Source organism: Somniosus microcephalus, chromosome 12 (genome assembly GCF_052327205.1).
Source record: "Somniosus microcephalus isolate GS21.2 chromosome 12, FLI_Smic_1.0, whole genome shotgun sequence".
In the NCBI taxonomy this organism is placed as follows: Eukaryota; Metazoa; Chordata; class Chondrichthyes; order Squaliformes; family Somniosidae; genus Somniosus; species Somniosus microcephalus.
In genome coordinates, this window is record NC_140998.1 from 167,186,856 (window position 1) to 167,203,358 (window position 16,503).

At 42.5% G+C, this 16,503-nt stretch overlaps 1 protein-coding gene across 5 annotated transcripts in view; it reads right to left on the minus strand.

Annotated features, from left to right (window-relative positions):
- ttbk2a (tau tubulin kinase 2a) overlaps window positions 1-16,503 on the minus strand; it is a 262,791-nt gene that overhangs the window by 39,151 nt on the left and 207,137 nt on the right. For all 5 annotated transcript variants that reach the window (XM_086003795.1, XM_086003794.1, XM_086003797.1 and 2 more), the window contains one exon: window positions 11,450-11,894. In XM_086003795.1, the coding sequence (XP_085859921.1) occupies window positions 11,450-11,894 (445 nt within the window). The remainder of the gene's footprint in view (window positions 1-11,449; window positions 11,895-16,503) is intronic.

Here is a 16,503-nt window from a genome sequence, read left to right on the forward strand (position 1 = left end):
GGTGGGGGGGGTGGGAAGGATCCAGTCGTTGAGGTCCACTTTGGGGCCAACCACATAGGGATGAGTGGGCAAGAGGTCCTGTTTGGAAAGTACCAGGAACTAGAAGCTAAATTAAACAGAACCTCAAGGGTTATAATCTCTAGATTATTACCTGGGCCATGTGTAAATTGGCGTAGGGATAAGCTGATTAGCGAAGTGAACACATGGCTAAGAGAGTAGTGTGGGAAAGAGGGGTTCCATTTCATGGGGCACTAGCACCAGTACTGGGACAGGAAGGAACTGTACCGTTGGGACGAACTCCACCAAGGAATAAATTGAATGAACTGCAGGCGCAAATTCAAATTGAAGGGTATGACATGGTAGCCATTACTGAGACATGGCTGCAAGACGGTCAAGACTGGGAACTAAATATACCAGGTTATAAGGTCTACAGGATAGATAGGGAAAATGGCAGAGAGGGAGGAGTAGCCTTAGTGATCAAGGATGATATCACTTCAATGGTAAGAGGATATAATGAGAGGTAAGCAGGCAGTGGAGGCTTTATGGGTAGAATTAAGAAATAGGAAAGGATTTAAGACTGTAGTGGGAGTTGTGTATAGGGCCCCTGGTAGCAGCTTGAAGTGGTAGATTGTAAAAGTACAAAGATTAGACAAGCGTGTAGTAAAGGCAGAGTGGGTTTAATGGGGGATTTTAACTTTCATATAGATTGGGATAAGCAGACTGTCAGGAAGGTAGTGAATTTCTTTAGTGTGTCCGGGATAGTTTTCTACAACAATATGTCCTAAAGGCAACAAGGGGGGGCAAGCCAGATTAGATTTAGTAATGAGGTACTTAAGGAAGTGGCCCTAGAAATAGTAGATGCATTGCTGGTCATCTTCCAAAATTGAGAATCTAAAAGAAACCTACTGTGACAAGGAGGTCAAGGTTACAGCGGCAGATAACACAGCCTGAAAGATTTTTTCCCCTCAATATGGGTTCTACTTCAAAATACATCAACATAAAACCTATTTGTTGTAAATCTTTTCTTTGTCAATATAGGACACAGTAAGGAACCAAGATTATTCCTCAAGTGAGAAATGGTGCAATCATTTCAATGGGGAGGGGGAGAAAGGGTCACTGTGATTTTAGACTGTTGCTGCTCAAAGTTAGGGAGGGACTTCCCAGGCCATGTCTAAGCCTGTGGTCCCTCAATACTGTACACAAGATATTGGTGATTATTTCAGTTATAGTAGAGCACGGACTTGTCTGGGGCAGAAAGGGTAGGGTGCCATCTGTGCCCCACAAAATATTCCCGATTTGAGGTACCACTGGAACATTTCAGAAGGGATTCTAATCGGTACATAAGGGCACCACAATTTTTGGCGATTTGCACAGTTAGATCAATTAGATCATCCAAGGGTCTTCGACCATGGGGCTTTTCTGACACCACAAGTTCTGTGTCATCTGATAAGGGAGGCAGCATGATGCAATAGCGAGCAATAATGTCTCCTTGTATGGTAATCTGAAAGTGGTCCATAAAGCATAGATGAGAGGAAAATACTTACGTCTTGTTCATTTTGCAATAAATCTATGAACTTCATACAAAACCTTTTCTTTGAAGGCTACTTTCTCGAAATGGGTCAAAAAAATGTTAAAAGAAACCACAGAACGAACAGCTTTGTTATGCCACCATCGTTGCTAAATTTCCTGTTCTTACTTGATGCAGCACTTGCATCTTTGCTCATTTAAAGAGCCTCTTTAATGGCTTTTTTGAGCAATGTGGCAGAATATAAAATTACAAGGAAAACTACTTTGGTAAAGTATCGTTCAAACATATGCAAGACAAGATCAATCTTTTAGCAATAAAGTATAATTCCAGACCTGGCAATGGCGTGTTCTCCACGGGAAGATGATTATGTGGGCAAACCTCCTCAGTGCTAACCAGTTTTAACATCTCAATTCTAGTTTTGCGCTGTCAATTTATTTTGCTATCGATCAAAATAACCGCAGCTGAAATTTTCACCATATGTCACTGACAGGCCCACTGAAAGGCAACAGAAGGCATTGGTGGAAATCTGCCATTAGCATGGAAACACTAATCTTATTTGCTTTCAAGAGTTGGGACTCTGCTAATAGATGGCTGATATCTGCTCTTTAAAAGAGCTGGGCGGTCATCAATTTTGAGCTTGCAAAAACAAAATTTAAATTTACAAAACTGAATTTGAGTCAGCAAATGGCTCCTGAATGGGAGTTTCACTTTTGTGAAGGTTCAAAAGTTTAGTCTCCACAGCGCTTTATAAGTCAGAGTTACATATCTACAGGTTTTTTTTCCTAATCTAAAGAACAAGAGCACCAAAAAACCTGGAATGAGAAAAAAACATTGGCACCAACAAGCTGATAAGTATAGCCAAAGGCAGACCAAGTTAACACTTGGTTAAGGAGAGACTTGACTTGAATCTTTAAGCTGCTTTATTCCGCAGTTCGGTGAACGCACAGACCAATAGTTATCAGATTCACTTAGTTCAATCGGTAAAATTTATCTTTCCGTTATGATATAAAAATAACAAAGAAGCTATTTTGCCCCATTATAATGGGTTGTCTCCTCTGCATTCTGTCCTATAGCCCAGGGTACAGCCTCCTCTCCAGTCTTTTCAAGCTTCTCTCAGCACTTCACTGCAAGATTGCCTTCCGCTTCTACAGCTCATTCTTACAAAAAAAATAGACTCCAACATCTGTATGTAGTCACAAGTGACAACCTTCCCTCCACTTCTCCACCCACCCACCCCAGAAGTGCAGCACCAGCCTAACTTTGCAATGATCCCTGCTGAGTTCAAAAAAATAGGATCATTGCAGCAGCAATGCGTGTGAACAGTTGCTGGGACGTCAAGTAATCTTTCAGCATCCTCAAGACGCTGGTTCAGACGCTCCATCTGAAATCAAAGGTACAGCTACCAGCCCTGCTTTCCAGTGAATTTAACCATAAGAGTTGTATTTAGCTAAACAGCAGCATTTTTAACACCAAGGTTCTTCCATAGTCTGCACTCCAAAACATGACAGTGCCCTCATCAAAGTTCCACCAGCACTCATCCAATAGAATCAGGTAGAATAATATACAAAATTTCCTTATATACTGAACTGCCCCATTTTCACTCAGTAGAGGTTGTATATGTCAGGCTGAAGTGTCTCCCTCTACTGTTGCTCCCAGCAGTGGGTGGCCAGGTCCTGTTCCCAGGATTTACGTAAACTACATTTTTCTTTTTATTAGTACTAATCAATCAGACGTGCCTGCCTGACTGTGCGGACATACCACCTCTCTCCCTTTTAAAAAAAAGTCTCTCAAATTGAAGCTCACTTAAAAACAATAGGCTACTTTAGAGTCAGAGTCATAACGGCACAGAAGGAGGCCATTCGGCCCATCGAGTCCATGCCAGCTCTCTGTAGAGCAATCCAGTCAGTCCCATTCCCCCGCTCTATCCCCTTAGCCCTGCAAGATTATTTCTCTCAAGTGCCTATCCAGTCTCCCCTTGAAAACATTGATTGTCTCCGCTTCCACCACTTCCGTCGGCAGCGAGTTCCAGGTCCTCACCACTCGCTGCGTAAAAAAGTTTTTCCCTCACATCCCCCCTATATCTCTTGCCCAAAACCTTAAATCTGTGTCCCCTAGTCCTTGTACCATTAACTAGTGGGAATAGCCTTTCCCCGTCTAGCCGATCCAAACCGGTCATAATCTTGTACACCTCTATCAAATCACCCCTCAGCCTCCTTTGCTCTAAATGAAAATAAATCCAGCTTCTCCAACTTGTCCTTGTAGCTAAGATTCCCCCATCCACGTATAGCCCATATATAAGCTTCCCAGAACATATGGAATCTCAATTTTACACAACTGTTAGGCTTCTGCAAAGAACTAAAGAAGAACACATTTGTTTTTCTCAATCTTGCGCAGATTCTGCAATCCTGTGAATATGTTCATCACAATTTAGATGTCACACGTCAGGCCTTATAACTTGACTGGCAAGGCAAGGGTCACAACTTTATTGGCTCAATTTCACAGTTATAAGCAAACCAATCCAAATCTGGCAAAGCAAATGCATAAACTCCCAATCACAACTGCTAAGATGCAATAAAACCAATGAGAAGCCAGCAACAAATGATAATAAAAAGGAATGGTGTGGAGATGCCGGAGTTGGACTGGGGTGGACAAATGTAAGAAGTCACACAACACCAGGTTATAAGTCCAACAGCTTTATTTGAAATCACAAGCTTTTGGAGCGCTGCTCCTTCGTCAGGTGAAGTGGAGAAATGCATAAAGACACAGCTTATATAGTCAGAGAATCATGTCAGATGTTTACAGGTAATCTTGCCAACTGCCATTTATCACACCTCAGCAGAGAGCTAATCACAGCAATCAAAGGTGTGAATGGTGTCCAAACAGGTCAGTCAGGAAAACATTACATCAAAGAACAATGAGGTGGGGTCACAAGGGGTCAAATATTGCAGATGCTGGGGTCTGTATGAAAAACAAAAAAACAGACAAAAAACATTTTTTTTGCTGGAAATCACAGCAGGTCCGGCCGCATCTGTGAAGAGAGAACAAGCCAATGTCGACTCGAGTTTGGATGACCCTGCGTCAGGTGGGGTTACATGTAGCGTGACATGAACCCAAGATCTCGGTTGAGGCCGTCCTCATGGGTGCGGAACTTGGCTATCAGTTTCTGCTCGACGATTTTGCGTTGTCGTGTGTCTCGAAGGTCGCCTTGGAGAATGCTTACCCGAAGATCGGAGGCTGAATGTCCTTGACTGCTGAAGTGTTCCCCGACTGGGAGGGAACACTCCTGCCTGGTGATTGTTCTGCGCAACAATCGTCGAGCAGAAACTGATAGCCAAGTTTCGCACCCATGAGGACGGCCTCAACCGAGATCTTGGGTTCATGTCACGCTACATGTAACCCCACCTGACGCAGGGTCATCCAAACTCGAGTCGACATTGGCTTGTTCTCTCTTCACAGATGCGGCCGGACCTGCTGTGATTTCCAGCAAAAAAAATGTTTTTTGTCTGTTTTTTTGTTTTTCATACAGACCCCAGCATCTGCAATATTTGACCCCTTGTGACCCCACCTCATTGTTCTTTGATGTAATGTTTTCCTGACTGACCTGTTTGGACACCATTCACACCTTTGATTGCTGTGATTAGCTCTCTGCTGAGGTGTGATAAATGGCAGTTGGCAAGATTACCTGTAAACATCTGACATGATTCTCTGACTATATAAGCTGTGTCTTTATGCATTTCTCCACTTCACCTGACGAAGGAGCAGCGCTCCGAAAGCTTGTGATTTCAAATAAAGCTGTTGGACTATAACCTGGTGTTGTGTGACTTCTTACAATAAAAAGGGAAGTAATGAAACTGCTCCAAATGTTTTATGAAAATCCTTTCATCCATCATCTTGCTTTCTTCACTAAGCTGAGAATGTATGATTGTAAATATGCATTGAAACATGCTAACCCATACAAAAATACAAAATTTCACAAGTAAATGATTAAACTTGCTTAAACAATAGCCCTTTGTGTGTTTGAAATGTCTTGAACAATGTTCCTCTATTGGAGGTCTCTGAGAAACCTGTGATGAGCTATTACTGTCACTCAACGAAGTACCAGGCTACAACTTCCAATATGCATCCATGCCTACAAATCTCAGAATTCTTTTTATGATGGGCAAAATACCCAACAGTTGAAAGAGCACAATAGAATTTACTGTAAACCCCACCCGATGGAAAAATGACTGAAAATAAAATCTATGGAAACCATTTTAGGAACAGTGAAAAAAAACATTAAAATAGGTAACTCCAATTTTTGTCTGCAGTAACTTTACTGAAACAAACAATTTTAAGTTACTATATTCAGAGTCATTTACATTTAAGAACAGAAGAGCATAACATAAGAAATAGGAGCAGGAGTAGGCCATTTGGAAATGTGATTATAGATGTGACAAATGAAATTTTGCACTTTGAAATCTTGCCTTTTTAATAAAGAAGTAATTATAGTTTCCACATTTGTGTGTGTTTGAAAGCAATAAAGAAAATTAATTAACATTGGCAAATTCTGGAAGGACTGCACCCGAGTTCAGGTTAGCAGGGAGGTTCTAAACTGAAGTCCTGGATATAAGCAACAAGAACTTGTATTTATATAGCGCCTTTAATGTAGACAAATGTCCCAAGGCGCTCATCAGAGGCATAATCAGACAAAATTTGACACCAAGCCACACAAGGACATATTAGGGCAGATGACTAAAAGCTTGGTCAAAGAGGTAGGTTTTAATAAGTGTCTTAAAGGTAGGGAAGCCAAGCGGTTTAGGGAGAGAATTCCCGAGCTTAAGGCCAAGGCAGCTGAAGGTACAGCTGCTAATGGTGGAGCGATTAAAATCAGGGATGTGCAAGAGGTCAGAATTGGAGGAGCACAGAGATCTTGGGAGGGTTGTAGGGCTGGAGGAAGTTAGAGAGATAAAGAGGGGCTAGGCCATGGAGGGGGATTTGAAAACAAGGATGAGAATTTTTAAATCAAGGTGTTACCAGAATGGGAACCAATGTAGGTCAGCAAGCACGGGGTGATGGGTGAATGTGACTTGGTGCAAGTTAGGACACGGGCAGTAGGGTTTTGGAGGCGAAGATGGGAGGCCGGCCAGGAGAGAATTGGAATAGGCAAGTCTAGAGGTAACAGAGGCACGGATGAGGGTTTCAGCAGCAGATGGGGCGACGGGCAATGTTATAGAAGTGGAAGTAGGCAGTTTTGGTGATGGAGTGTATGTGGTCAGAAGCTCATCTCAGGGTCAAATAGGATCCCAAAGTTGCAAACGATCTGGTTCAGCCTCAGACAGTGGCTAGGGAGAGGGATGAAGTCGGTGGCTAGGGAACAGAGTTTGTGGTGGTGCTGGTCTTCCCAATATTTAATTGGAAGAAATTTCTACTTATCCATTACTGGATGCCTGACAAGCAGCGTGACAAATCAGAGACAAAGCACGTTTATTTAAGCAGAAGCTTTAAGTCTGATCAAGTAATCTTGCAGATAAATTTGGTACAGAAGGAAAAATGTAATGTTTTCTTAAATTTTGTATTTCACTATAAAAACCTGCACCCTAAAAAGATGGGACAGCGTACATATTAGTTAACCTGAGGACTCCGCCCCCCCCGCTTCCCCCATGGGGCATACAGATTTATTTATTTAGGAATGTAACTATGGTATGCAAGTAGAACACATTTATTTGGGTAAGAAATCACTTACTTTACTGTCTGAGCAGGTCACTTTTTTTTTAAATGTCCTTGATATTCTTTAAAACACTGTGGTACGGATAACTTTACTGTGACTCATGCACAGTTCTCAAATTTAGTCAGACATTGATTTTCCATCCATTTTCTCAGCGCTCAACCTTCATCAACCTCCATTAAGGATGATGAAGGTCAAGTCACCAGCAGCTTGGAGGAATAGCACAATGCTGATTGAGGGAGCCTATTATAGTTAACCCAATAAAACAGTTATGAATCTCTATACCCATTCAGCAGTAATTTTATCAGCTAATCAATGCACCATGTGACTAGATATAGCCTTCACAGCAGATAATCTTGCTATCAGTCAAGGGATGTCCCATATCATGTTCATGTGCTCAATATAATGGTCCCCAAGGCTTATTCATCTTTTTGTTCAATTCTGTGTAATTTTTCAAAAGTTAAAACTACTATAAGTCGATGTGAACACTCCAAGGATGATTGTAATAATTTGTATAATTATTACCAGAAATTAACCAATCAGAAACAACCCTTTATTTTAGCAAATTGCATCATCACAAGGAGAACTAAACAACATGTATTTATATAGTCCCTTTAATGTAGTAAAACATCCCAAGGACCTTCACAGGAGTGTAATCAGATAAAAACTGACACTAAGCCAAAGGAGGAGGAGATATTAGAGCAGGTGACCAAATGTTTGGCCAAAGGGATAGGTTTTAAGCAGCGTCTTAAAAAAGAGAGAGAGAGGTAGAGAGGTGGAAAGGAAATTCCAGAGCTTAGGGCCTAGACGGCTGAAGGCACACTGCCATTGGTGGAGCTGAGAGAGTAGGGGCTACACAAGAGGCCAGAATTGGCAGAAAGCAGAGTTCTCAGAGTGGTAAGGGCTGGAGGATGTTAGAGGGGGTCGAGGCCATGGAGGGATTTTGAACATGAGGAGGAGAATTTCAAAATTCTCAACACAGAAAGCAAAGCTGCACAAACCCAAGGGTGGGGGAGCTGGGGGGAGAAAGTGTGGCAGTGTAAAATGTTGACACCCTGTGTTCTGACACGTGGCGAGCTTGGGGGGTAGGGGTGGGAGGGGAGGGTCCATGGATTGCTCTTACACTGCTCTTAATGGCAGATTCAACTGTGACATTGACATACTCCTGCACCCAACCAGGGAAATGAGGTAAAAGGGTCATGAAGAATCAAAAAAGGAGAAAAAAATTAAACACAAAGCTGCAAGAACCCATTATTTTCTTCTCACTGAAAACAATGGATATATGTCCTTCTTATGCAATGTGCAGTTTTACTGCTCGTTTGCATCACCATGGTTCAACAGCGATTGGGGATACTCTTATTTGTTGGCAACACATGGTTAAATGAAATTTAGGTTATTCATTATGAGGTCGAAAAGTACTAAAAACAAACTATTTGAAGTGGTAGTGAGACTTATGGCCTCAGGTGGCAGTGGAAATTTGCAATCCCGAATGCCTATTATAAACCCTGGAAACCCCGGGACCCAGGAAGAAATTCTGACTGTGATTTATCAGAGAAAGAGATAGGAGTCTGACTAATCCAAGGGGACCAAATAGTGAACAAGCACTACGTGAGCAAATACTGCTGTAGGTAGTGATCTCAAGTCTTCACAGCTATTACACATCAGTGTCCCAGATATATACCAATCTGTATTCTGCTAGCTTCTCATTCATTATAGGAGGGGACCTGAACCTACTCAGTGGACTCACAAAGGGAAGCTTCTTTATTACAACAAAAACAGGATCAAACCTGAATTCTCAACACTTGATTCCCATCATAGATGCATTGCAAAAATCAAGGATTTATGGTAAACCCTGTCCTTGCCAGTCATGTTTGTGCCAGTCAGTTTAATCATAGTTTCTCTGTGATGTTGTCTGTGCTGCCTTTTGAAATAGTGGAATTTTTAGACTGTGAATCCTGGTATTTCGGAGTCATTAAAATAGCAGAAGTTTTTTGGTACGGGAGAACAAACCCTGGGTCACATCACAGAAAACAATTCCAAGTACCATGCCAGAAAATGGAAGTAAACTACAGACCATGTGACATAAACTGATTAAGTACACAGTTTTCCTCCCCTGCCTTTCCTCTTCCCCATCCTTCTTCATTGCAGTGACACGTCTACCAGTCACTAGAAACGTAGATACTTTGGGGAATTCTAATACTAATGCTTAAGCTGCACTCACCAGAGATGCTGTCATTACAAGACCCAGTGGACCCAGCATTCCCTTAAAGTGAGGATTTATCTTTTGCAAACTGTCCTGAACAGTTGCTTGGCTTAAGAACTGATGAGAAAAACAGTCACATCTGACTGATACCAAACAGTGGGGCAAACACTTGGCCAATGCACTACAGATATACTGACAGATGTGCTACACACCAATGAAATGTTTGCAGTCTGGTTGATAATTACAATCAATTGGGGCATTTTTTTGGTTTTAAGAAATAATGGTACACAACGCCAGTGCTGACTAGAACATGCTGGACTACAGTGAAAACAACGCTGACTAAGCTAATACTCGGACATTCAAGATCTCTAACCAACTGCGATTAAATCATTCCACTGGTGCCATGCAAACCAAGTTATAACGGCCCTCTCTAAATGTTTTTCTCTCTGCCACCATGGAGCTCCATATCAGACACACACCTTTGGTGGGAGTGGAGAGCCTCCTCTTGACTACTACAGAAAGTTACACTACTTGTCCTGATGCATCCTTTGAAGGGGAGACAACCTCTGTCATTTTAAATGAAAGTAAATCCAAAGAAAAACATTTTAAATTAAACTACCAAAGATGGAAAATACTAAATTTTAATACACTGATACCCTGTACTACATTTCTATAATACTGCATTATTGTACTTATAATAATTACAACAGGATTGAGTCTATTAATCCTCTGCTGGTTTAGCCCTTCAAGTGGAGCTATCTACTCTAGTTCCATTTCCCATCATCCTTTCATATTCTTGCTAACACATCCTTTAAATGTTCCTCCTAAAGGTCCCATGATACTATTGAAAGATGACTAGGGAGTTCCCTTGGTGGCCTGGCCAACATCTATCCCCACCAAAACAGATCATCACGTTGCTAACTGTGGGGCCTTTCTGTGCACAAACTGTATGTGTTTGTTATATGTATATTACATATGTTTCCCTCATATAATAACAGTGACTACACTTCAAAAGTAATTAATTGATTGTGAATCACTTTACAATGTGAAAGGCACTATAGGAATGCAAGTTAGTTCATGCCTTCTTTTCAAATACTTTAAATTAAATGATGTTTATAATCTCTGCCTCAATAACTACTCATAGAAAAGCATTCTAATGATTATCCACAGTCTGTGCCATGTTGCTGATTTGCAAAACAGTGGGAAAAATCTTTAAATGTTCATCCTCTCAAATGCTTTCATTATTGTGAAAACCTCCATTTGATCCCCCTTTAACCTTCTGTATTCTGGTGAAAAAAAGCCCAATTTTTTGGGCCTTCCTTCGTAACTATAACCTCATATTCCTGGCATCATTCCAGTGAACCCTCTCCATAGCTCTACTATCCTTCCTGTAATGAGGTGCTCAGAACTGCACACAACAACCCAACTGCACAAGACTGTGGTTAGGTCACAAAATTAACATTGCTTCCTTGCTTTGCTGTTTAAAACCCCAGGCATAAAACCCACAATTCTCATTTAACATTTTTGTGGCCTTTTCTACCTGCATTCTCAATTTTAAAGATTTATACATTCACACCCCTAGATGCCTTTCTGTACAGCTTTCATTAAGAAGTGTAAAAATAAATACTGATCTGCTTTCTCCTCATTAAGATCAATGTGAGTTTTAGAAACATTTAAAATTCAAGCTCAACTTTAAGCCTCCAACATTTTGGCACTGAATTTGACTAATGCAGATGAGAGTCTGGGGCTGTTATTCAACACTTTTAGACACAATGGTAGAGACAGACAGATGGGATGGGGCAAATTAGTATCAATCCTTTCAGACTGCACTAAATAAAAAACCTTGAATTAAAACAAATGTCTTTATTTTAGCTGTACACGATTCCCAAACTGCATTTTCAGCAGACTCCCATCGTTAACCTGTGGTAGCTGACCAACACGTCTCGCTGAATGGTGCAGTTCAGCAGTTACATAAACACGTGCTTCTAAAGCTACTCTTTTCACTAGCAGGTACCTGTTCTCTCCCTGCTTCTGGAGATCTTGGATGTCCCGTGTTTTCACTCGGAATGGCTGCTTCCAACTTTAATCCTTCCTCCCGAGGAGAATCTTCTGCTAGGACTTCTGGCTCATCATCTGTTCGTCCAGATGGGCTGGTCAATTTCTGGCCCTGACCTCCATCAGTCCTGAAATCCTGAAGGTCACGCTCTTTATCCACAATGACCCACTCCTTGGAGTCAACCTCCTGCCTGCAGGAGCTTAAATTGACTGCTACAAATCCATTGCTAATGACAGCATCACCGTGCTCAGGAGATCCCACAAAGACGGGCTTTGAACTGTCTGGGATGTACTCCTCGTCAAAGTGCCACACTCTGTCGGTACGTGCAGCAGCAGCGGCTTTCAGAGGCTGGGAAGCAGCAACATCCTTAAACAAGCCCAAGTCTTCCTGCGCCTTCGTGGAGCTGGACACGAAAAACATATATAGTTATACACAGACTTATAACAAAAATACAAGATAGTTCGGACAACTTCTAGTACGATCCGGAATAAATAAACCCATACTGTGCAGGCTAGGTTGTATTTTTTTTTTTTTTTTTTTAAATTGTTGTTTGTCAGATTTCCTCCGATAACCCTGAACGTCATGTCTGTGCTTCGAGGACATTATAGCTGCACAGGCAAAGGGACAAGAAAGATATTAAAATGAATCCTGACTATTAATCAATCTTCCCATTTCCCCACACTCCTTTTTCCGACCAACCAGTGTGTGGAATACAATAGTAACTAATTACTGCGTTCAGGCATCTTGTCAGATGTCTGTTTAAAATCTGAAAGCTTAAATGGGAATAAGGCTTGGATAAGGAACACGTTCTACATTACATCGAAATTCTGGAATCAACTAGTACAATTACTATTTGATGTAAATGCCTGATGTATTAAAACACGTAACGACAATCTGAACAAGCCAATTTAAAGGGTTTACATACTTGTAAGATTCTAAGTTGAGAGGATGGTGGTTAGTGGCTTGATAGTTTGCTGTTTGAGAAAAATGGCAATTTATTTTCAACAGTATTTCCTTTACAGCAAAGTGCTTTGGGATGTGAAAAGCGCTACATAAATGCAAGTCTTTCTTTCTTTACAACCTGGTGTGTGGGAATCGATCAAAATGACTTCATTCAGATTTAGTGGGTAGAAGCATTTCAGCTTCCTTTCAATATTGCCAGTATGCATTAATATTTAGAATTCACTTGCAGCAGATCACAGCAAAGAATTTTAGCTATGTGGAAAGATTAGATAGACTGGGTTTGTTTTCTTTGGAACAGAGGCGGCTGAGGGGAGACTTGATTGAGGTGTATAAAATTATGAGGGGCCTAGATAGAGTGAATAGGAAGGACCTGGCAGAGAGGTCAATAACCAAGGCGCATAGATTTACCTGACGAAGGAGCAGCGCTCCGAAAGCTTGTGATTTCAAATAAAACTGTTGGACTATAACCTGGTGTTGTGCGACTTCTCGCATTTGTCCACCCCAGTCCAACACCGGCATCTCCACATCATAGATTTAAAGTAATTGGTAGAAGGATTAGGGGGGAGTTGAGGAGAACTTTTTTCACCCAGAGGGTGGTGGGGGTCTGGAACTCACTGCCCAAAAGGGTGGTAGAGGCAGAAACCCTCATCACATTCAAAAAGTACTCGGATGTGCACCCAAAGTGCCGTAACATAAGAAATAGGAGCAGGAATAGGCCATTTGGCCCCTCGAGCCTGCTCCGCCATTCAATAAGATCATGGCTAATCTTGGGCTCAAAGCCACTTCCCCGCCCGCTCCCCATAGCCCTTCACTCCCTCATCTTGCAAAAATTTGTCTATCTCCACCTTAAATGTATTTAATGATCCAGCCTTCACAGCTCTCTGGGGCAGAGAATTCCACAGATTTACGACCTTCAGAAGAAATTCCTCATTTCAGTTCTAAAAGGGCGACCCTTATTCTAAAACTGTGCCCCCACGTTCTAGATTTCCCCACGAGGGGAAACATCCTCTCTGCATCTACCTTGTCGAGCCCCCTCAGTATCTTATGTTTCAATAAGATCACCTCTCCCCCCAGCTCACTAAATCGACACAAGCGTTCTTGTATTCTCATCTTTGGTTAGTGAGAGAACTTGTATTTATGCCATATGCTCTAGAAGTCAGCTAGATTCACCAGGATACCACCAGGGAAACTGGTTAGGAGGAGGGACTAGATACTTGGACAATCTCCACTGGCGCCAAGAGGGCTGAGGAAATTTAATACAGGTTTTTAAAATTATGAAGCACTTTGATAGAGTGATAAGGAAAAGGATATTCCCTCTGGCTGGGAGGTCAGTGACGAGAAGTAGCTCAATTTAAATAAGTCAGTAGGAGAGCGAGGAGAGGGATTAGGAGACATTTATTTATGCAGAGTTGTTAGAGCATGGAATGCTTTGTCACAAGGAGTAGCTGAGGCAGAGGCCATTGCCCTTTTAAGGAAAAAGTGGATAAATATTTGCAGCAGAGGAAGATAGAGAGCATTGCAGTGGGATTATATTTTGGATTGCTGGCACAGGCACGATGAGCTGTAAACTTCTATGGCTCTATTTAATAAATCTCATTAACAACTAGCCACTAGTAACTGTACTAACCTTTATTATATATGTTTTACCCTTCAATCTTCCAATGCAGCCTAGTTGGACAGATAACTACCCAGTGGACTCAGACACGTGACTAAATCAACCACTAATGTCCCCTAAGCACTCTGCCGCATTTCATGTATCCTCCAAACTCTCCTGTGTCAAAGGCTTGACTAATTTTTTTTAATTCTGCTATTCCGGCATTAAATAAAAAAGGTACTTTCAGTGAAAGTACGTCCATCCCTTTGTTACCTTTAGCCTAGTCTATTCCAATGCTCTACTGGCTGGCCTCCCAGCTTCCATCCTCCGTAAACTTGAGCTCATCCAAAACTCTGCTCACCGTACCCGCACCAAGTCCCGTTCACCCATCACCCCTGTGCTTGCTGACCTACATTGACTCCTGGTCCAGCAACGCCTCGATTTCAAAATTCTCATCCATGTTTTCAAATCCCTCCATGGCCTCGCCCCTGTCGATCTCCATGACCTACTCCAGCTCTACAGCCCTCCGAAACCTCTGCGCTCCACCACTGGCGGCCATGCCTTCAGTTGCCTACGTCCCAAGCCCTGAAATTCCCTCCTTAAACCTCGCCGCCTCTCTCTCTTCCTTCAAGTTGCTCCTTAAAAACAACCTCACCTGTCCTAATCTCTCATGTAGCTCTGTCAAATTTTGTTTGATAATGCTCCTACGAAGTACCTGTGGTACGTTAATGGCGCTATATAAATGCAAGTTGTTCTTGTTGCTGAAAGGTACTTCTCCCTTTAGGTGCTCATGGTGGTTATAGGGAGTTAGGAGGTAAATTAAAAAATAGGACTTCAAAAGGTAGTAATCTCAGGATTGCTACCAGTTCCACGTGCTAGTCAGAGTAGAAATAGAAGGATATTTCAGATGAATACGTGGCTAGAGGAATGGTGCAAGGGGGAGGGATTCAAATTCCAGGGACATTGGAACTGGTTCTGGGGGAGGTGGGACCAGTACATACTGGACGGTTTGCACCTGGGCAGGACCAGAACCGATGTCATGGGGGGGGTGGGGGGGGGGGGGGGGGGGGCGGTGTTTGCTAGTGCCGTTGGGGAGGGTTTAAACTAAAATGGCATGGGGGTTGGGAACCTGTGCAGGGAGACAGAGGAAAGGCAAGCAAGGATAGAAACAAAAGACAGGAAGGAGAAAAGCAAAAGTGGAAGGCAGAGAAATCAAGGGTGTAAATCAAACAGGGCCACAGTAAATAATAATTCTAAAAGGACTAAGAGTGTTAAAAAATCAATCCTGAAGGCTTTGTGTCTTAATGCATAGAAACATAGAAGATAGGAGCAGGAGTAGGCCATTCGGCCCTTCGAGCCTGCTCCGCCATTCAATGAGATCATGGCTAATCATCCAAATTCAGTACCCTGTCCCTGCCTTCTCCCCATATCCCTTGATCCCTTTAGCCTTAAGAAATATATCCAACTCTTTCTTGAATATATTTAATGAACTGGCCTCCACCGCCCTCTGTGGCAGAGAATTCCACAGGTTCATCACTCTCTGGGTGAAGAAATTCCTCCTCATTTCAGTCCTAAATGGCTTACCTCTTATCCTTAGACTATGACCCCTGGTTCCGGACTCCCCGGCCATCAAAAACAGCCTTCCTGCATCTAGTCTGTCCAGGCCTGACAGAATTTTATAGGTTTCGATGAGATCCCCTCTCAATCTTCTAAACTCCAGTGAGTATAAGCCCAATCGACACAATCTCTCCTCATACGTCATTCCTGCCATCCCAGGTATCAGCCTGGTGAATCTTCGCTGCACTCCTTCCATGGCAAGAACGTCCTTCCTCAGGTAAGGCGACCAAAACTGCACACAATACTCAAGATGTGGTCTCACCAAGGCCCTGTACAACTGTAGCAAGACATCCTTGTTCCTGTACTCGAACCCTCTTGCTACGAAGGCCAACATACCATTTGCCTTCTTAACCGCCTGCTGCACCTGCATGCTTACCTTCAGCGACTTGTGCACAAGAACACCCAGGTCTCTTTGCACTTCCCCTTCTCCCAATCTATTGCCATTCAAATAATAATCTGCCTTCCTGTTTTTGCCACCAAAGTGGATAACCTCACATTTATCCACATTATACTGCATTTGCCATGTTTCTGCCCAATCACCCAACCTGTCCAAATCGTACTGGAGTTTCACGACATCCTCCTCACAGCTTACCCTCCCACCCAGCTGTGTGTCGTCTGCAAATTTGGAGATATTACATCCAATTCCCTCGTCCCGATCATTAATATATATTGTGAACAGCTGGGGTCCTAGGACCGATCCTTGTGGTACCCCACTAGTCACTGCCTGCCACTCAGAAAACGACCCGTTTATTCCAACTCTTTGCTTTCTGTCCGCCAACCAGTTCTCTATCCAAGTCAATACCTTGCCCCCAATCCCATGTGCCTTAATTTTGCACGC